The sequence below is a fragment of the Tupaia chinensis genome, unplaced genomic scaffold (assembly GCF_000334495.1).
Source record: "Tupaia chinensis unplaced genomic scaffold, TupChi_1.0 Scaffold000294_5, whole genome shotgun sequence".
NCBI classification, from domain to species: Eukaryota; Metazoa; Chordata; class Mammalia; order Scandentia; family Tupaiidae; genus Tupaia; species Tupaia belangeri.
Window position 1 is genome coordinate 3,384,917 of NW_006159782.1, and position 19,920 is coordinate 3,404,836.

Below are 19,920 nucleotides of genomic sequence, written 5' to 3' on the forward strand. Positions count from 1 at the left end.
GATGGCCCGTACATTAATTCACTAAATCCCCAGGATGAACCGGAAGCCAGGCCTTATCATCCCCGATTCACAGATGAGTAAACTGAGGCGGTGGGGGGGGGGGGGGGAGGACATGATTGTGCAAGGTGTATCGGCTCCCTTTCCCTGAAAACCCAGCCTCAAAGCAGGAGCTCCCCCAGCTGAGCCTGGGAGGAGAGGAACTTGTGCACAGGCCCCAGCTTAGTCAGCAAGGATCAGAGACTGGAGACCAGCTTCCCTTTCCCCCCTCCAGTTGTCATGACTACAGTGCCTCCCTGCCCAGGTGTTTGTTGGGAATTTGCATTTTAATGAAGTCATTAGAATGAAAGGTCTGAGGCTGGGAGGGCCAGCACTCTCTCCACTCCCACCCTAACTCCCTTGGGAGCCTCCCACCAGAGAGCCCACTGAGCCCGAGCCAACCCCTCCCCACTGCCTTTTCTTCCACAGCCTACAGGGATACCCTCTGTACACCAGTTAGTGTCTGTCCCCACTGCCCAGATGGGGACACTGAGGCTGAAGCAGAGAAGGAACTTAAAAGGAGGCCCAGTCCCGGAGTAGAGTTGGGGCTCCCTGCTCTCTGCCTAGGGGAGGGACCCCCTCTCCCTGTAGCCCCTCAACATCTCAGTGGCCTAGGGGACCTGGCAGTACCTGGGACCTCCCCAGAGTCCCCCCAGGGGAAGGGATGGCCGAGGTCGGGCAGGAACCAGAAGGCAGGGCTGTGTCTTGGCCAGTCGGGGTCAGGACTTTTAAAAGATCCCAGCTTTGGCCCAGCCTGGAGGGTGCAAGAGGGAGGGCCTCACTGTGTGGGGCTGTGCAGGAGGCCCAGGTTCGGTTCCTGGCCCAACCTAAACAGGCAGGCCAGAAGGCACACCTATGATCCTGGCTAGCCTGGACTCAGGGCAGAAGTGTCACGACCTGCTGCTACCCAGGCAAAAGTACTTCTCTCCCCTTCTCTCTCTCTCTCACACACACATTAAAAAAGAAAGACCCCGGGACCAGCAGATAGCATAATGGCTATGTTGCTGGACTCCCATGTAGTTGATCACAGTTCGAGTCCCAGACCCAGTGGCTTAAACTCATGCCGGGCGCGTGTGCGTGCGTGCCCAAGATCCTGAGAGGAGAATGGAGGAGAAGGGATTGTGGCATGGCCATCTCCCCTGAGGGGTGATTTCTTGCTTTCTGTCTCTATGTCTCTCTCTGTCTTTCTGGAGAGTACACATACCCTATAGCAAAAACCTCTCAAAAAAAAAAAAAGACCCCACCTTTGAGCCCACCTGGCACCTGGAGTTGCAGTCTGACGGGGTGACAAGCATTCCGCAGTCGCTTTCTGTAACTTCATCGTGCTCTTAAAACCACTCGTGCCAAGTCATTGAAAAGAAGCTGCTTGCCTCTGCCTGGACTCCTGAGGGGGCTGCTGGCCCGGGGCCCACTGCTGTCAGTGGGTGCCACCTGCGCCCTGCAAACCGGGGGTCATGCAGGCCCTCGCTGGGCAGCAGTGGCTCCTGCTTGCTGAGCGTGTAACACGAGGATGCATGTGGCCGCCAGGAAAGCCCATCGCTCGCCCTGGTAGAGCCCGTCACCCCGGTGCCCCGGGCCCTCAGCTAGCTCCTGGTACTGCCCAGCAGGCAGGGAAGGGGGAGGCCCAGTGCTGCGCGTTCCGGGGCCCCTCCCTGCACCCTCCGACTGAGCTTGAGGGAGGCATCCCCAGCCCCCACCCCAACCATGAAGCTCTGACAGGGTGCGAACTCCCAGGTCCCATGTTGCCAAGGGGCAGAGGCTGTGTGAACACACAGAGTGGTTCCAGGCTCTCAAGTCTTGCCTTCCGTGGCCTCAGACCCGCCCGTGTGCTGACCACAAGATTGTGGAGGTCTCACAGACACACACATGTGCATGTTATGCTCCGTGCACGGCCCAGGGCCGTGAGCACACTGCTGGTCTATGGAGCAATCACTAATTGACAAACCAAGTCTAACCCGAGCCCAGTGGCTGTCAAGCACCTGGACTCAGTCCCTACGACAACCCTGTGAGGTGGGGCCCATGATTCTATGCAACTCACAAAGGAGAAGACCGAGGCTCAGAGAGGTTGTGCGACTTGCTTGAGACCACACAGCTAGTGAGGGGGAAATCATGGTTTAAACTTGCACAGCCTGGCTGCAGACCACAGGGCTCAGGAGCAGGGAGCTCTGGCCCACCCTGAGCCCTGGGCCCGATGGCACCCTCCTGTAAGGAGGAAACAGGCCCAGAGAAGCGTGGCAGCATGTCTGTGGGCACGCCCATGTGAGCTGAGTCCTGAGATCCCAGGGCATCTTTGTCTCCTCTAGATCTCCAGGACCCTACTCCCACAGCTCTGACCATCTCCTATACTGCCCCACGCTCCCCTCCCCAACCCTGGGGGACACTGATCCGGGTAAGGGAGGAAGGGGAATGGCCTTGTGACTGTGGGCAAGAGAAAACAAGATCTGAGTGTCAGACGTGCGACACAGCAACACACTTAGAAACGTGATACATGTTGGGGGCCAGCAGGTAGCATGGCGGCTAAGGCTCTGGACTTCCACATGGTCAACTGCAGTTCAAATCCCAGTTCTGGTAGCTTGAAAACCACTCCAGATGTATGCATGCACACATGCCCAAAATCCAGAAGAAAATGGAGAAGGGATTATGGCACGGCCATCCTTCTTTGGGTGATTTCTCACTTTTTCTCTCTCTGTCTCTCTCCAGGGAGTACACATGCCTAATAAAATAAAATAAAATAATAAAATAAAATAAGATAAAAGATAGAAAGAAAAACCAAGCCCGAGACAGAGACAGAGCCCAAGAGACCCATCTGGGATGAGGAGACTGACAGAGGCCTAAAGGAGCCCACCCTCCCTCCTTTTAGAACCATACGCGGGGGCCAGCAGATGGCGTAATGGCTATGTCACTGGACTCCCATGTAGTCTACCGCGGTTTGAGTCCCGGACCCAGTGGCTTAAACTCCCACTGGGCGTATGTGCATGTGTGCCCAAGATTCCGGGAGGAGAAGGGATTGCGGCGTGGCCATCCCCCCTGGGGGGTGATTTCTCGCTTTCTGTCTCTCTGTCTTTCTGGTGAGCGCACGCGCCCTATAGCAAAAACCTCTAAAAAAAAAAAAAAAAAAAAAAAGAACCAGACAGGGCAGAAATGGGTTTTCTCCTGCACCCTCATGTAAACGCACTTCAAAGCCACAGAGGGAGGGAGTCTAGTTAAGAGGGGCGGAGAGAGGGCTCAGGCTCACGCAGGCCATTCAGGCCAGGGCAGGAGGAGAGCCTGGCTGAGACTGGCAGTCACCCGCTGGGCACGAATAAGATGATTGGAAATTCCACTCTGGCTTTCAATGGGAGGGTGGCAAGAGGCCAAGAGCTTGGGGGCTGGCTCGAGAGAGAGACAGGAGAGGGAGAGGACCCAGAGAAACATAGAGTGGGAAGGGCTGGAGACACGGAGAGATGAGGGCAGAGAGAGACAGAAAGAGAGAGAAAAGCAAAAGCAATCATGACTCCAAGTGCCCCCACACACAACTCAGAAAGACCCCAGCACACGCTCACGCCCTCTCTGGCTCCGGCCTCCGCTATGCTGTGTGACTTTGCAGAAGACTGGCTCTCTCTGAGCCTCAGAGGCCCCCTGAGGTCAAGCTGGCTCCAGGGAGGCCAGGAGACGGGGATGGGGCCAGGGGCCACAGCGACTGGGCAGGTGGCAGCTGAAGGTCCCTGCTGAGCTGGTGCCCAGGAGCACCCAGGGAAGGGCCAGGTCAGGCAGACGCCCAGCAAGAAAACCAAGGCTCAGAGCAGGGAGACAGCTCACCCAGGAGGCAGAGCCAGGACAGGCACCGCCCGAGACGGGCTGGGGAATGACCCACTTGGGCCTATGGCAGCTGCCCCTGCCCCCTTGTTCTCACCCCAAGTGGAGCACACAGTGACAGCACGGTGACAGCCGTCCCCAGGCCACTCTCACACCCATCTACAAGGCAGCTACTTCCAAGTCCCACTTGACAGACCAGGAAACCGAGGCCCTCTAGGTTACGGGATTGCAGCCTCACTCCGCTGCCATTTGCATACTTTTCAGGAAGAAGAACTGCCTTCCCCTAGAAAGTCCAAACCAGGGCCCACATGGCCAGGCCAGGCCAGGGAGGGGTGTCTAGCCCTGGATGTGGAAGGCCGCTGGGCAGGGACAGCAACAGCCAGGGTCAGGTGACGCTGGCTGTAAAGTGCCAACCACGGCCCAGGGGTGTCAGGGCCACATACTTCCACAGGACACTCCAGCCAAGACCCATGCAGATGTGGCCAGGGCCCCCGAGCGAGAAAACTGTCCTGTAGTGCCACCTAGTGGCTGAAGCGGGGCCTGGCTTGCCATCCCAAGGGGAGCGCTGCCCAGGCACCTCTGCTTCTGGGACATTGCAATACCGGGAATCCCTCCACCCCAGGGCCGCGTCTGACCAGCCCAGGTTAGAGAGGAAGGTGCTTGGTCCTTTGCCGCCAGCGGGGCCGACTCCCACACCCCACGACTTCCTGGTCCCCATCTCACTGGCGTCCCACACCCAACTTCCATCCATTCAATTCATGTTTCTATGGAGCACCTACTATGTGCCAAGCACTGTTCCGGGCCTCAGGGATGGAACAGTGACTTAAACAAAGACCCCTGCCCATGTAGAGCTTACAGTGGGGCACAGGGAGGGAGACCGGAAACAATAAACAATAGCAATAGGAAAACAGTCCAGCTATTTTAGGAGCAGGGAAAATGCCCCTCTGACCAGTATCTGGGCCTTTAAGACAAAATCACAGAGTCCAGCCCTTGAAACCATCCTGGTCCCCAAGGCACGTCTGCCTGTCCTCTGAGACCACTTGTCTGTGTCACAGAGGCTAGGCCTTCCCTATGGTAACCTCCTGCCTGGGACACCCACTTCCACACGTGGTCAGCTCCTGACCCCACGGCTGACAGGCCCCAGCCACACCACAGCTCTGCTCCCCTGGGTGACCCAAGGAGAGGAGGTGTGCACCAACGCCCAGCTTAGACCGCCTTGGCTCCAGTCCTGACACCCTGTACTACCTTGTCAGCTTCCTTGGCCTCTCTGTGCCTGATTCCTCATCTGTAAAATGAGGAAAGCAGGGACCAGCAGTTAGCGTAATGGCTATGTCACTGGACTCCCACGTAGTCGACCATGGTTCACATCTCGGACCCAGTAGCTTAAAACTCACGCCGGGGACGTGTGCATGCGTGCCCAAGATCCCGAGAGGAGAATGGAGGAGAAGGGATTGCGGAGTGGCCATCGCCCCTGGGGGGTGATTTCTCGCTTTCTGTCTCTCTGTCTGTCTCTGTCTATCTGGCGAGCGCACGCGCCCTATAGCGAAAACCTCTCAAAAAAAAAAAAAAAGAGGAAAGTAGTTCCTTCCTCTCAGGGTTGAGTGTGAATGAGTTAACAAATACAAAACACTTAGAACAGAATCTTGACCCCATCACGGTGTTTGTTGCTGTTAATATCCAGACATACAGAAGGCGCTCTGGGCACCCCATCCTCTTTCTCCCTGCGAGTGGGGCTGGGAGCCTGCTCCACTGCAGGGAGAGTCATCTCTAGACCAGAAGTTCTCAAAACCTTTTGGTCTAAGGAGCCTTTTACACTTTTGAAAATTCAGACTCTCAAGACCAGTAGATGGTATAGTGGTTATGTCGCTGGACTCCCACATAGTCAACCATAGTTCAAGTCCCAGACCCTGTGGCCTAAAACTCACACCAGGCACATGTGTATGCATGCCCAAAACCCCGAGAGGAGGCTGGAGGAGAAGGGATTTTGGCATGACCATCTCCCACAGGGGTGATCTCTCACTTTCTCTTGTCTCTGGTGAGTGCCCATGCCCTATAGCAAGACTCTCTCTTAAAAAAAAAAAAAGAGAGAGAGAGAGAGAGAGACAGAGAGAGATGGAGGAAGTGAGAAATCATCCCCTAGAGGGGATGGCCATGCTGTAATCCCTTCTCTTTCATTCTCTTTTTTTTCCCCCTAGAGGTTTTTGCTATAGGGCGCATGCCCTCGCCAGAGACAGAAAGCGAGAAATCATCTCCCAGGGGAGATGGCCACGCCGCAGTCCCTTCTCCGCAATCCCTTCTCCATTCTCCTCTCGGGATCTTGGGCACGCACACGCGCCCGGCGTTAAGTTTTAAGCCACTGGATCCAGGACACGAACCGCAGTCGCCTACATGCGAGTCCTGCGACATAGCCACTACACTAACTGCCCATTACACTAACTGCTGGTCCCTCATTCTCCTCTTGGGATTTGAGGCACTCATGAACACGCGCGGCGTTTCAAGCCGCCAGGTCTAGGATTCGAACCGCGGACCACTATGTGGGAGTCCAGTGCCTTAGCCACTAAGCCCCATGCTGGTTTTATAAACAACGTATTTTTTGCAAAATAATTGTATTCTTCAAAACAAAAATACATTGTTTTGCATTTTTTATGAATGTCTTTAATGTATGGCTTAATGGGAGAACGCTGGACGCTCATGGCGCATTCGATTTACGAGCTATGCTACTTTGGTTGGAAAGAAAAAAACTCAACGCCAACACCTGAGAGATCCAAGAGAATTGACGAATTGTAGACGGCTTCCGGGAAAGGTGTGGCCTGAGTCGCAAGCTCCTAGTTGGGATTGGGCAACACAGGTGTCTTTTTGTGCCTTGGGCCCGCCTCCCTCCATAACGCATGCGTGCCAGGGCAGGTGGGCACTTCCGCCCTCCCTCTCCGGAGCCTTCCGTGTTAGCTCAGGTTCCGCGGAGGACACTGGGACTGCCAAGGCGGAAGTAGCGCGGACGCGTGGGCGGGGCTAGACGCCGGCATGTCGGCTGCCTTGCTGCGCCGGGGCCTGGAGCTGGTGGCGGCGTCCGAGGGTAGGCGGGCTTGCCTGGGGACGTCCGGCGCGGGCAGGAGTCCCGGGTGACTAACCCGGAGGGGTGGGAACCCTGCTCGCCCTCCGACCTGAGTCCGTTCCTCTCTTCCTTTGCAGCCCCCGGGGTTGGGCCAGGCCAGGCCAAGCCAAGCGGGGCTCCGTCGAAGCGGTCTCGGAAGACAAAGGCGACTCAGGCCCAGAAACTGCGAAACTCAGCCAAGGGAAAGGTGCCCAAGTCGGCTCTGGGTGAGTTGGGAAGGGTCGGACCTCGCTGACCCGGAAGTGGGGGGCGTTGCCCTGGAGACGGCGAGCTTGGGGCAGGGCCTGCAGCCTTCGCCGGGTATTGCTGGAACGCCTGCCGTGTACCGGGCGCGGAGCCGGGCCCTGGGTACGGGGGTGAACGGCACACATCGCCCGGCCTTCATAGAATGGGGCCCTGGCGGGGAGCGACGCGTCAGCCTCCAAACCGGCCTGCTGTGGTCTGTGAAGGGACGACTCCGGTGCACAGGGGAATTTAAAGTGAAGGCCACCTGAGCCCGCCCTGAGGAAGTGGCATTTAGTCTAACAGGCGGAGGAAGCCAAAGAGCGAGCCAGGTGAAGAGCAGGCGCATCTACTGGGGGAGTAACGGGCACCGGACCTGAGTCGCAGCTTGTTGCCTTCGAATTTCAAAGAAAGCGAGCTGGTGAAAGTGACACCGTGAACGGGGCCTGAGATGGCGCATCTGACAGCTTCGAGCTGGGCGTGCCATGCACTCATGTGCCAGTGCTGGTGTGAGCTCTCCAATCCTGGCGGCGTCGCCCCGTTTCACAGGTGCAGAACCAGGCACCCATCCAGATGAGAACATGTAGAATCCAGGCAGTGTGTCTCCAGAGTCCTGCTCCTGCCCCGTCCAGGTGGGGGTGCTGGGGCCTGGGCAGCAGAGATGAGAGAAGGTACAGGTGAGAGATACACTGAGGCAGGATCCCTGATGGCTCTTGTGATGAACTGGCTGTGAAGATGAGACCTAAAGGCAGTGAGGTGCAGGGTGAGCAGGGGGGTTGTTGGACGGGCAGGACTTGCTGGGTTCCTAGTGTGTCTGAGTCCTTAGAAGCAGGAAGGACAGGGCCACACACTGAAAGAGCTTGGTGATACCTGCCGTGGGCATAGCATGCCTGAAGTCAGGCCCATCGACCCTGTCTCACTCTCTTGCCATTCCCCCACTAGGCTAGGAGCTCCTAAAGTGCAGCCACCCGTGGGCTTGTCGGTGGCCCTGATGTCCAGCACAGGGCCTGGCACGTCACCAGTATACGTACCAAGTATGAGAATGGAGGAGCAGCAGCCTGTGAGACTGCCACCTACATGGTCTCTGGCCGGCCTTATTCCAAAGCGTCCCCTCCCAGCTGGCTTCCTGCCTTTCCTGCCTCCCTTTCTCCAGGCATCTGGTTCTTAGCAGGAGCCCGAGTGATGCTGTAAAACCGAAGCCAGACCTTGTTTCTCTACTCACACCCTCCGCTGGCTCCCACTGTACCCAGTAAGAGCCAGAGTTCTCACGATGCCACATGAGGCCCTGTGGGATCTGTCCCCCCACTTCCTCCCTCCCCTCTCCAGCCATTTTCTGCTCTTCAGACATCTTCGTCATACTGTGTCAGGGCCTTTGCACTGGCTGTTCATCCACCCAGACAGGTGCACTTCTCCAGACGTTCACAAGCTCTCCTCCCAGCCTTCGCTCAGATGTCACCTCAGTGAGCCCTTAGATCCTCCTATTTAAAATTATAATCCTCGGGACCAGCAGTTGGTGTAATGGCTATGTCACTGGACTCCTATGTAGTCGACTGCGGTTCGAGTCCTGGATGCAGTGACTTCAAACTCACGCCGGGCGTGTGTGTGTGCATGCCCAAGATTCCAAGAGAAGAATGGATTGTGGCGTGGCCATCCCCCCCAGGGGTGATGATTTCTCGCCTTCTGTCTGTCTTTCTCTTTCTTTCTGGCAAGTGCATGCGCCCTATTGCAAAAATCTCTCCTCCCCCCCCCAAATTATAATCCTCCATCCTCAGTAGTCCCTTTTTGTTTTTTATCTGTTTTTTGTTTTTTTGGGTTTTTTTCCCTCCAAAAATGTATCCCTCATGGGGACTAGCAGGTGGCATGGTGGTTAAGGCACTGGACAGTCCCACATGGCTGACCACAGCTCGAGTTCTGGATCTGGTGGCTTGCTTTTTCTCTTTCTCTTTTGCTGTCTCTCTCTGGTCAAATTAAAATAAATGAACGAATGAATAAAATTAAATAGTTATATATTTTTTTCTTAACAATGTGCCATTCTTGCCTGGCTTGGTAGCCTTGTAGTTAAAGCTGCTGGTTCCCCAGTGACCAACTTGGTATTTCACATCAGACACGTGTGCACGCGTGCCCAATATCCTGACAGAACGGGGAGGCGGAGGAGAGTGGGTTGTGGGGTGACCATTCGCCACAGGGGGTGCTTTCTCCTTCACCCTCTCTGTTTCTTTCCGGCAAGCACACATGCCCTCTAGCACAAAAAAGCAAAAGACGCACAAAAATCACCCTCTTAAAATCCCAGTGTCCCGGTTCGTCCCTGTCTTCCCACTGGAGTGTATGCTCCAGGAAGGCAGGAGTCAGTCGGTCTCTGCCTGCTCTGTGCCCCACACCTTGAACGGTGCCAACACAGCGGTACTCAGGACCTGTTTGTTGAATGAGCGAGTAATCACATGGTAGCTGGGAGCCAGCGGGGCTTCCAGCAGGGGCGTGCAGAGTGGATTTGATGAAGAGCCCGGTCAGTACAGGAACTAGGAAAAGGACAGTGGGGCCTTTGGTGGGCCATGGGCGTGGGGACCCAGAAGGCTTTCAAAGAGTGAGTCTGAAATGCTCCCTGCCTGCCCCTCCAGCCGAGTATCAGAAGCAGGAGTGTCAAGACCACCTGAAAGCAAACCTGAAGTTTATGACCAGCATGAAGAGCACCATGGACGAGGCCATGACCCGGCAGGTCTGTCGTGCTGGGAGGGCCTGTGATAGCTAATAGGTTCCTTCAGGACCTATGGGCTCTCGGCTGTGAGCGTGGGTGGGTGGAGGCTGGGCCAGCCCTGCCGGGCACCATACTTCCCTGTGGTTTCTGCGGGCCTCGCTTTGCTCTTCTGAGCCGTGTGCCCTCACTTCTTCACCCTCCCCAGATTCTGCGACAGAACCGGGGCCGCAAGGCCTGTGACCGGCCTGTGTCCAAGACGAAGAAGAAGAAGAAGGCTGAGGGCACCGTGTTCACTGAAGAGGACTTCCAGAAGTTCCAGCAGGAGTATTTCGGCAGCTAGGCTCCCTGGGCACACAGTGGGCACTCCTGCCCCAGCCTCCAGCCTCCTTGGACCTGGCTGCCTCTGCTGGCCTCAGGACCACCGTGCCATGCACAGGGCGGCCAGCAGATGGCGATGCAGCACTAGCTTGGCTCAGAGAAGCCCCGGGACTGGAGTCTCCTGGAGACTGGAAGGGAGCTGGTGAGCTGGAAACGCCAGGGAGGGCTGTTACTCACATGAGCTAACATGCAGCCGTGGAGGGAGCCAGCTGGACCTCCAGAAAGAAGCACTGCTGACTGTTTTGTTTGCTTTTACCCTGGGAGCCGGGCACGGAGGAGCTGGCTGGCTGCTGTGAACCAGGCCAGTTCCTGGGCCTGCGGGGCCACACATCGAGGAGTTGGAAGGTGACTGCTGTGTGGATTTCTGGACTCTAATAAATGGGGACCCAAGGGGTGTGTGTGTGCTGCTCACTGGACTTAGGGAGTATCTCCCTCTCCTGCCCTTCACTCATCTCCCACCCTGGGTTTTAGAGCTCTAGGTCCCTGTCCCTCAGTCTGACTCTGGCACAGGTGGCCTTTGGAGAGCTGTTCACCCAGTACGTGACACCCCCAGGGCACCTTCCTCCCCAGGGTGGCAGCTGAGGCAGCCCTCAGGCATGGGTAGCACTCCCAGTGACTGGGGGCTGTTCCAGAGAAGCAGACCCGGAGGTTGGGGAGGAGGGGTCTGGGCCTGCCTTGGCCCTCCCCTGAGAAGCCTGTGCATCCACCCATCTCCCCTTTCTCCCTGTCCACAACTTTCTCCACTTGGGCATCTAGAAGGCCAAGCCCAAGCCCACGCTCCACCAGCATCAGGTTGAGAGAGGCCCGGCAGCAGCAGTGCACACTGCTGGGAAGGGAAGGCCTGCATTCAGTCCCTGCCAGCCTGAGAGCCGGGTGGGGCGTACCCATAATCCCAGCTACTCGGGAGGCTGAGGCAGGGTGTCAGGACACAGCGAGACCCGGTCTTAGCTGGAATAAAACCCCTGCTCCTCCCCTGCATCTCCCCCTCCTGGGAAGTGGGAGCTGCAACGTTCCTCCTGCTCAATGTCGTCCCCGTCTCCGACCACAGCGCAGTCTCCCCCGCTCACTCTGCCTACCTGAGAGCCCTCCCACCCAGCACTCCCACACCCCGGCCTGCTCCAGCTGCTGTCACATCTGAGGTCTCATTCTTGTTTTTTGGTACCCATCTCATCAGAGCAAAAGCTTATGGAGATGGGGGGGTGTTTATTCATTTTGTCCACTGCTCACAGTGTCCAGCACATAGTAGGTACTCATGAGTACTATGGAGGAAAAACGAAGGCCATTCTCTGCTCTTTACAACCTAAAGCCTGTCCTAGAAGACAAGTGAGAAAGGCCGAGGGCAGACAGCCAGCCTCCCTGGATGCGGAGGGCTTGGTGCTGGGGTAGGGCCGTGGCCACCTCTGGGTGCCCTGCAGGAGCCAGGGCGTGAGCACCTGCTCCCACCCCCAGCTCATGACCAGGTCAGTCTAGGCTGGGGCTGGCCACGGCTGGGCAGGAGCCCTAAAGCCTGTCCTAGAAGACAAGTGAGAAAGGCCGAGGGCAGACAGCCAGCCTCCCTGGATGCGGAGGGCTTGGTGCTGGGGTAGGGCCGTGGCCACCTCTGGGTGCCCTGCAGGAGCCAGGGCGTGAGCACCTGCTCCCACCCCCAGCTCATGACCAGGTCAGTCTAGGCTGGGGCTGGCCACGGCTGGGCAGGAGCCTCACATTACCACATGCAGAGTGGCTGGACGCTGGCCTGACCCTAAAAAATCCCCTTACTCTGAGTGGGCCTTGCAAGAACCGTTACCCCACAGTGCCCCAGGCTGCCGTCGTTCCCTGTACCCGTTCATGCCCAAGATTGGCCTGTGGGGCCAGCACTCACCTGCAGGCCAGGCTCACCCACAGGGGTTTTCTGAGGAGCCTCAGCTCTATCAGTGAACAGGGCAGGTCACAAGGCCCTCTGCACAGCTCCTAAGGAGGCTTAAGAACTAATGACTGGGGGGTGGTGGCAGATGGCATGGTGGTTATAGGTGCTGGACTCCCACATAGTTGACTGCGGTTCAAGTCCCTGACCTGGCAGCTTGCTTTGTCACTTTTTCTACATCTCTCACTGTCTCTGGTCAAATGAAAATAAATAAAATAATTCTTTTTTGAAAAAAAAAACTAATCACTGGAAAGCACTTAAGAATTTCAGAACTCCCAGTACATCTACTCTCTGGCTGGTATTTATCAGGTGCTATTGTAGGACTGGGAAGATGAGCATGAACAAGACAGCAAGATATCTGCCACTGGGCCAGCAGGTGGCGTGGTGGTTAAGGCACTGAATCCCACATGGCCAACTGCGCCATTTCAAGTCCTGAACCTAGCAACTTGAAGAACATGCTGAGCACATGCGCAAAATGCCCAGAGGAAAATGGAGAAGGGATTACAGCATGGGGGGACACGGTGGGGAGGTATCTGCTGTCATAGAGGTTATTTACAATATAGTTGGGGAGTAGAAAATACAAATTAAACTTGTATACTAGTATGTTCAACTGGAAAAAGGGGGTTATAGAAAAAATACAAGAGTAGAACAGAAAGTGATATTAGCAGTCATCTTGGAAGTCCTCCTAGAAGTGCCATCAGACCTGCGTAGAGCAGGAGGCAGCTAGGAAAAAGCTCTCAGAACAGCAAGTGCCCAGACCCTGAGGCAGGAACGAGCTCGGCAGAGGCGCAGAAAGGCCCGAGTGGCTGGAGTAGGGAGGGTGGAGAGCGGGGCAGGGCGAAGACCAGTGCACCGGGGTCTGAGCCTGTGGGCCCTGCAGGTACCTCAGGGACAGGGGAGGCCATCAGCCTGCACTGCCCGCTCCATGCCTGTTTCCCATCTGCCAAACTGGGTTTAGCCCACAATCTCCAAACCTACTCCCAGCACTGGGTGGCTGTGCGGCCCTCGTCAAAGTGACTACTTCCAGAGTTGCTGTCCCTCTCCCCTCCTCTGGACTGTCTTCCTGCCCCACCACGTCGCCAGGCTGGGCCAGCTACCCCTTGTGCAGAGCAGGCTAGTGGTGAGGGTGGGAAGAGGTAGGTTTTTCCTATCTGGAAGAGTAAGCTGTGGTCACCAAGCTGCAGTGAGAGGGGGGCTTCTGAACAGCCGCAGTGCTCATGTGGGGGCCTTTGGAGGGGCTGACCAAAACCACCGGCCAGTCAGCACTGCAGATGGGTCTTCTTGAACCCGTGTGTAAATGAAAGTGCCCTGGGAAGCACTCCCCCCCTCAGTGGGAACACACCAACCGTGCACCGTGCTCTAAGGCCATCTCCAGGGCCACCTCCAACCAGGTGGCTGCCTTCGGGCCCTACCTGTAAGAAGTCCTGGCGCGCCCGGTTTCTAGGTGTGCATGCCGAAGTCAGACTGCTGAGGTTTGAACCCACCACCTACTAGCTTAGTAAGGGGACTGAGCCTGTCTCCACATCCGTAGAAATGAGGATGTAGATAGTCCTTATATCAATAAAAGCATGGAGTTATTTTCACGGCATCAATGCACAGAGCTAAATTCACCCTATTTTTGAAGCTGGTAAGCTTAGCTGCTTATTATTACATTTTTTGTTGTTTAAACAATTATTTAACTTAATTTATCCATTTATTTATTTATTTCAGTTTGACCAGAGAGGGACAGAGAGTGAGAAAGCAAGCTGTCAGGTCCGGGCCCCAGGCTGTGGTCAGTCTCGTGAGCCCAGCAACCTTAACCACATCACCTGTCGGCCCCAACAGTTTAGCTGCTTAAATGGAGTGACTAATGAGCTTCTCTATGACAGCTTTAAAAGATGAGGTCTGGGGGCTGGGGCCAGCAGATGGCATAGTGGCTAAGGCACTGGACTCCCACAAAGTCAACCACAGTTTGAATCCCGGAGTTGGTGGCTTGAAACTTAGGCCAGGTGCATGTGCGGGTGCATCCGCCCAAGATCCCAGGAGAATGCAGCCTGGCCATCTTGTGCCTGTCTCTCCAGAGAGCACACAGATCCTACAGTAAAAATCTGAAAAAAGGGTAAGGCCTGAAAAATACACATCTGTGGGGAGTGGGAAAGAATCGGGTCTATAGACCTCTGTGGGTGAGACACAAAGATGAACTCCAGTCAGCCAAAGCAGAAAGGCGGGAAAGGCCAGACTTGAGCCTCCCTGCTCTAGGCCAAGACTAAACCGGAACCTGTGGGGGGTGTGGGAAGCCAGGTCACGTGAACCCTATGGGCCCTAGAGGCCACCTGCAGAAAAGGCTCCCGCCCTGCCTCTCCACTTGCCTTGAGATAAAGGCTCGTGCCGGGCACCCCCTTACCCACCTCCCAGATGCTCCCTGGGAACATGCAGCCTGTCTCCGGTCACTGCCTCAGAAAGTCACAGGCGGGGCTCTTGTGCTCAGCCACAACCAATCAGAACTGTACGTCCTGTCTGGCAAACAAGGCCACGTCTCTGAGGAGCTGCTCACCCCCTGGAAGGCAGGCCACCTGGAAGAGCCCATTTCTCAGGCACAACCTTCAAGCTCCCACTCAGCAACTCTGGCCCAGCTCTTGTCCTCTGCTTCAGCACTCAGGAGTTCTTTCTGAGGACAAGTTTTGCACTCTCCAAACCCTTCAAGACTTGTTAGTGAATCCTCACTAAACTCAATGTATCATACAACTTTTACCTATTTTTTGAGGCAGGAGGTGGCTAGAGAAAAGTGGGTAGGAGCTGGAGTGTCTGCCCATTAGGGCAGAAATCCCCCAACCTATGTAATGTACGTTAGTGGGGATGTCCACCTGATCAAACATTTGGTATGGGCAAAGTTGTACTTTCCCTGTGTAAAAATTCATTACAGGGACCAGCAGATGGCCTAATGGCTATGTTGCTGGGCTCCCATGTAGTCGACCACGGTTTGAGGACCAGACCCAGTGGCTTTAACTCATGCTGGGCTGGTGTCCCAAGATCTCAAGAACGAAGAGACTGCTGTGTGGCCATCCCCCTGGGGGGTGATTTCTCTCTTTCTTTCTGGCAAGCACATGGACTATAGCAAAAACCTCTCCAAAAAAAAAAAAAAAGGCAAAGAGCACTGTCACTTTGCAATGACACAACAAAGTATAACTGTTGGGGCCTTTGCCACTCCGGTCCCACTCCGACTCTCCTGAGTGTACTTTCACCACGTGTTTCATGATTCTTGTCCAAACCACCAAGAACCTGGAAATCACCATAGAAGCCACCCGCAACTTTCAGGAGAGTAAATGGCACAAAGCTGCAACTGGGACAGGAGGCACCCAGGCCGTTCCAGGGGGAGTACCCAACTCGATTGCCAGATCACCCCAACTCTGCTCCAGGGGAGGGATTGCCAACAGAGCTATCAACTGCCAACCTACACCCCAGAAGGGCTAAACAAGTCTCACTCCAGGGCTCCAATGTTCAACGCTGAAATCCTGTCTCACATGAAAGGTCTTCCGACTATGGGTTTTTCACCAGGAACAAGAAACATACAGTCTGCAAAAGTACTTTCACTATAAAATTATTTATTACAATACAACTTCAGCATGAGACTCCTATGTACAAACCCCACTCCTGACTACCGTGACTAGGGGACCACCCTCTTCTTCCCCCTTGCCTTGCGGACCTCTTCTATTAGATCTTTCAGATACTGAATCTCCTTGGCCAAGGAGTCTGCCTTCTCCTTCAGAGCCTCGTTCTTCTTTTCTAGCTCTTTGCACTCTCCGGTGAGGGCTTCCTGCTCTGCCCTCTTCTTCTGGCGGTACCTGGTGGCTGCTGTCTTGTTTTGCTCCATTTTTTTCAGCTTCTTATCCAGTTTTTCACCCTTTATTTTTGCTGTTACCACTTTCTCGCTAGGAGGGTCGTATGGTTTTGGGCGGGCAGAGCCACTATGGACACCTGGAGTTGGTAAGCTATTTGGAGAAGCCCTGGAAGTGGAGGGGCTGTGCTGGGGAGAGCCCAGATAGGACTCTGGGCTCATACAGATGCCACTGTCATTATCCGAGGGGGCATCTTCCTCCTTTATACACTGAGGGATTATAGTGCCATATATAGCAGAGTCTGGCTTCCTATCTCCTTCAGAGATGTCCACTTCACTGCCTAGCTCTAAACTAAAGGAATGATCTGGAGTGGAGGACAGGACCCCTGAGGAGAGGGGAAGAGGCTGCAGGAAGGTGAACGGGGCAACCTGGTCAGCTTTTAAACTTTCTGGGAGATGGCCAATTGGGTTCACTGTCTGGGAGGGCTCCTTGTTAGTCTCCTGGACTAGGGGGGCAAAGAGGTCACACGTGTCATCCAACGTGGCCAAAAGCTCATCTGGCATGGTTTCCAGGTCATCTAAACTCAACAGGGCATCAAAGTCGAACTCCTTCAGATCCATTTTCTCCAACATCCAATCTGTCCCAGAGAAGGCATCCTCTGCAAAAGATTGAAGAGCAATGAAGGCACAGAAGGCCCCAAGCCTGGAACACCAGTCCCCAGAACTGACCCAGGCCGGCAGATGCAGGCGGCCCCACTCACCCTTGCCGTTGTCTGGGGCACTGACCAACCCATCCACAGCCAGCCATTCGGAGGAGCCCGCCTTCGCCTTGTCGCTGGAGAACCCATGAGGTCTGAAGTGCTTGGCCACCTCCAGGTAGTCATCTAAGAGACCTAGACTTTCTTCAGCCCCCAAACCCGACTGGTCGAAGGGGGACATCAAGTCCCCCGCCAACACCTCGCTGCTCAGGAAGCTCATCTCGGTCATGTCTCGGGGCTTTGCTGGAATCGAGGAATGTGTGTAATTCGAAGGTGTCTCTGTCGCTTACAGCAACGCTGCTGCCGGATGCCGTGTAAAGCCTGCAGAGCCATCAGGAGGCAAGTACTGTTAGAGACTTCAGGGTAGAGCTCCAGCCTCCTAGCTGAGACAGCTAAATCGGAAGTCGACATCGTCCTGAACCCAACAAGTGGCCCCAAGGCTATTGTGTCACCAGTGCCGGCTTCCGGCGCAGGCTGCACAAAATGGACGCTCCAAGGCCCGGCACTTCCTAAACTGGCCACCAAGAGGAAGGCGCACGTCCCCATGCCCAAATATGGCCATGGGCGCCGCGCCCCCCCCCGGGCCTGCCCTGTCACCGCCATCTTGGCTCCTGCCACGTTACGCGGGGCTAAGGCCAAGACCCCGTTGGGGTCCGAGCACGAGGGCGGCGAAGCCCCCGGGAAGCCGCCAGCACCCGGCTGTGCTTTCCCGACTCGGAAGCGCCGGCGTCTCGTGGACACCCTAACAGGCCCACGCGTCCTGGGCGCTCGTAAAACCGCTTCCCCCTCGGCGGCACCGCCCCAGCTGCGGGCCGCACCCAACCAAGCCGAAACCCCCGCCGACACAAGGTGCAGACAAGGAAGCTGGGCCCGGGTACTCACGCCATGGCTTAAGCCGCTGGGGGGTGCCGCTGCAGAGCCTGGTGCTGCTGCTGCCGCTGCAAAGGCCAACGCTGCCGCAGGCACTGCTGCCTCTAATGCGCCATGGCGGCCGCGGAGCTGCGGGGGGGCAGGGAAGGCGCGAGCTCCGGACAGACCTACATCGGAAGAAATGGCTGCGTCGCGTCGTCCGCAGGCCTTTATAGACTTCCCCTCTGTGGGGACGCGTTACAGCGCATCCTTCCGCCAAGACCACGTGGTCCTCCCGCCCACTCGTTTTCATCTGCCTGACGCCCCCGCCGGTCCAGCCCACGACGTTTACATTTGCGGAGTAGCTGTGAAGGAAAAGGGAGTTTATATTCAAGGCCTCATGGAAGGAGGAAAAGCGCACTACTTTATAGCGTCTCTGCGATAAGCCACGCACTTTCCTCGGCCGCCGGGGCGCGGAGGGATCTCGCAGACACGCCCCACTTCCGGTGCTAGAGCGAAGGGGTGGGCAGACAAAGCCTTTCATCCCTTTATTGTGAAAGCCGAGACACCTGCCTATCGCGCGAGGTCCTGGCGGGAGCGCGCGTCGACATGATTGGCCCAAGCTTGGCGAGTCATATGTATCTCGGACTCCTATTGGCTCAGGTCCTGTCTGGGGGCGCTGCTAGCCGAGCGAGCCCGGGGTTCGGGCAGAAAGGTCGGCCTCCCCAGCGTGGTTCTCGCCGCCGGCTTCTGGGCTGCGGCGATTGTCGGAGCCGCCTAAGCAGCGGTGCATGCTCTTCCCCGCTCGCCTCCTAGCCGGCCACCAATCGCGCCGGTTCGCGACCCCTATGGTTCCAGGGCCCGACCCCTGCGGTCCCTCCCTGCCCTCTGGCGCTCTTCCCAACTACCGAGCGGGGACTTCCCAAGCATAAATTCCGCAACTCCTCCCAGCGGGTGCCTTCCCGGAGCTGACTTCCGACCCGGGAAGGCCCAAGTTCCCCCACCCCTCCCAGCGGGTGCCCTCCAGGAGCTCCCTTCCGACACGAAAAGGCGGACGAAGTTAACAGATCGGAGACCAGTTTTTTTCAGATCGAGCCCACAGCGGGTGGCTAACTTGGGTCCCCAGAAACAGCATGAATGGAGAGCGATCATCGTGGGGCCACAGTTGGAAGATGCCTGGTCCCTGCCACTTCCATCAAAGGCCAGCCCTGTGGCCTTCCAGTGAATTCTAGAGTCAGGAAGGAGGCATGATCCTGTTGCCCGACTTGTATTTTTACTTTGCTAAATGCAAGTTTATTTTTTTTTAAGAGATTTTTGCTATAGGGCGCGTGTAGTTGGCCGGAGAGGGAGAGAGCCAGAAATCAACCCTCAGAAGGGATGGCTGCGCCGCAAATCCTTCTCCATTCTCCTCTTAGGATTTTAGGCACACACCCACGTAAGTTTTAAGGCTGGGTCTGGGACTCGGAACAGCAGTGGACTAGGTGGTAGTCCAGTGCCATAACTATTACACCGTCTGCTGGTCCCAGATTTCCTATCCTACTAAAGTATGCAATCTATCATTAAGGGAACTTCCTGTGGCTTAGGCAGGTTAGTTATCCTAAGACTCAGATTTTATTCAACTCTCACTCTAGGGTAGTTTCAACTAATTCCCAATTCCAGTTAGAGCCAGCTCTCTATGGGATATTAACAAACCCCTCCATCACCCTCTAATCTCCTCCACAGTCAGGCCGGAAAAGGCAGAAACCTCAAGTTTCCGCCTCTATTTAGGAGAGCTGTACAAATACCGTCTGTTAGGCCATGGTACCAGTCATAAAATTGGGGAAGTGTTCTAAATACAGCCATTTCTTGACTTCAGTCTAGCCCACTGTAAACAATGTCTTTGCGGTGGTAAACTGAGGCCTAATAGGATGTGTCTTGCTCTACTTTGTATAGCTCCCAATGGAGGCAGTGTGGACTAGGGGTTAGGTTTGGGGAGTCCAAAAGGCCCTTGATCTACCATTTATTAGCTGGGACTCCCTGAGTCCGTTTCTTCATCTGTAAGATGAGACTAATGAGTGTCCTTGTCCTAAGAATGGAGTGACTTCTAAGTATGGCACTCAGCACAGTGCCTCCTCCATATGCACACAACTTATGGTCACTGTTACTATTAGAACTCGGGTCTCCTGGCCCTGGCCTTCCAACCTCCTCTGCTCTTATCTCCAGGACACTGTCCTGCTTTCTCAGAAGCCAGCATACTGTTACTGGGATGAAGCCAGCACTATGAACCACTGATATTATGCTTGGCCTACTGGATGTCGGGGCATGTGTGGTTTTTCTCTCATCTTGCGGATCATGTGTGTGGAACAAGGCAGTACAAAGGCA

General features: G+C 55.7%; 2 protein-coding genes across 2 annotated transcripts; one reads left to right on the plus strand and one right to left on the minus strand.

The window, feature by feature from the left end:
* Nucleotides 1-6,790: 6,790 nt before the first annotated feature.
* RPS19BP1 (ribosomal protein S19 binding protein 1) lies at nt 6,791-10,629 on the plus strand. The gene is made up of 4 exons (XM_006150759.3): nt 6,791-6,904; nt 7,021-7,149; nt 9,781-9,878; nt 10,063-10,629. The coding sequence occupies exons 1-4, from the start codon at nt 6,853-6,855 to the stop codon at nt 10,195-10,197; spliced, it is 414 nt and encodes a 137-aa protein (XP_006150821.1). The 5' UTR covers nt 6,791-6,852; the 3' UTR covers nt 10,198-10,629.
* Nucleotides 10,630-15,699: 5,070 nt separating this feature from the next.
* ATF4 (activating transcription factor 4) lies at nt 15,700-17,818 on the minus strand. Its single transcript, XM_006150760.3, has 3 exons — nt 17,593-17,818; nt 16,714-17,031; nt 15,700-16,611 (listed from the first exon to the last, which is right to left on the minus strand). The coding sequence occupies exons 2-3, from the start codon at nt 16,937-16,939 to the stop codon at nt 15,782-15,784; spliced, it is 1,056 nt and encodes a 351-aa protein (XP_006150822.1). The 5' UTR covers nt 16,940-17,031; nt 17,593-17,818; the 3' UTR covers nt 15,700-15,781.
* Nucleotides 17,819-19,920: the final 2,102 nt, after the last annotated feature.

What these genes read in the sequence shown, in the direction of transcription:
- RPS19BP1 (XM_006150759.3), top strand. Translation starts at nt 6,853, where the DNA reads ATGTCGGCTGCCTTGCTGCGCCGGGGCCTGGAGCTGGTGGCGGCGTCC. An exon ending in GCTGGTGGCGGCGTCCGAGG is followed by an intron (nt 6,905 to 7,020) that starts GTAGGCGGGCTT and finishes CTTCCTTTGCAG; the next exon opens with CCCCCGGGGTTGGGCCAGGC. An exon ending in ACGAGGCCATGACCCGGCAG is followed by an intron (nt 9,879 to 10,062) that starts GTCTGTCGTGCT and finishes CACCCTCCCCAG; the next exon opens with ATTCTGCGACAGAACCGGGG.
- ATF4 (XM_006150760.3), bottom strand. Translation starts at nt 16,939, where the DNA reads ATGACCGAGATGAGCTTCCTGAGCAGCGAGGTGTTGGCGGGGGACTTG. An exon ending in TGCCCCAGACAACGGCAAGG is followed by an intron (nt 16,612 to 16,713) that starts GTGAGTGGGGCC and finishes AATCTTTTGCAG; the next exon opens with AGGATGCCTTCTCTGGGACA.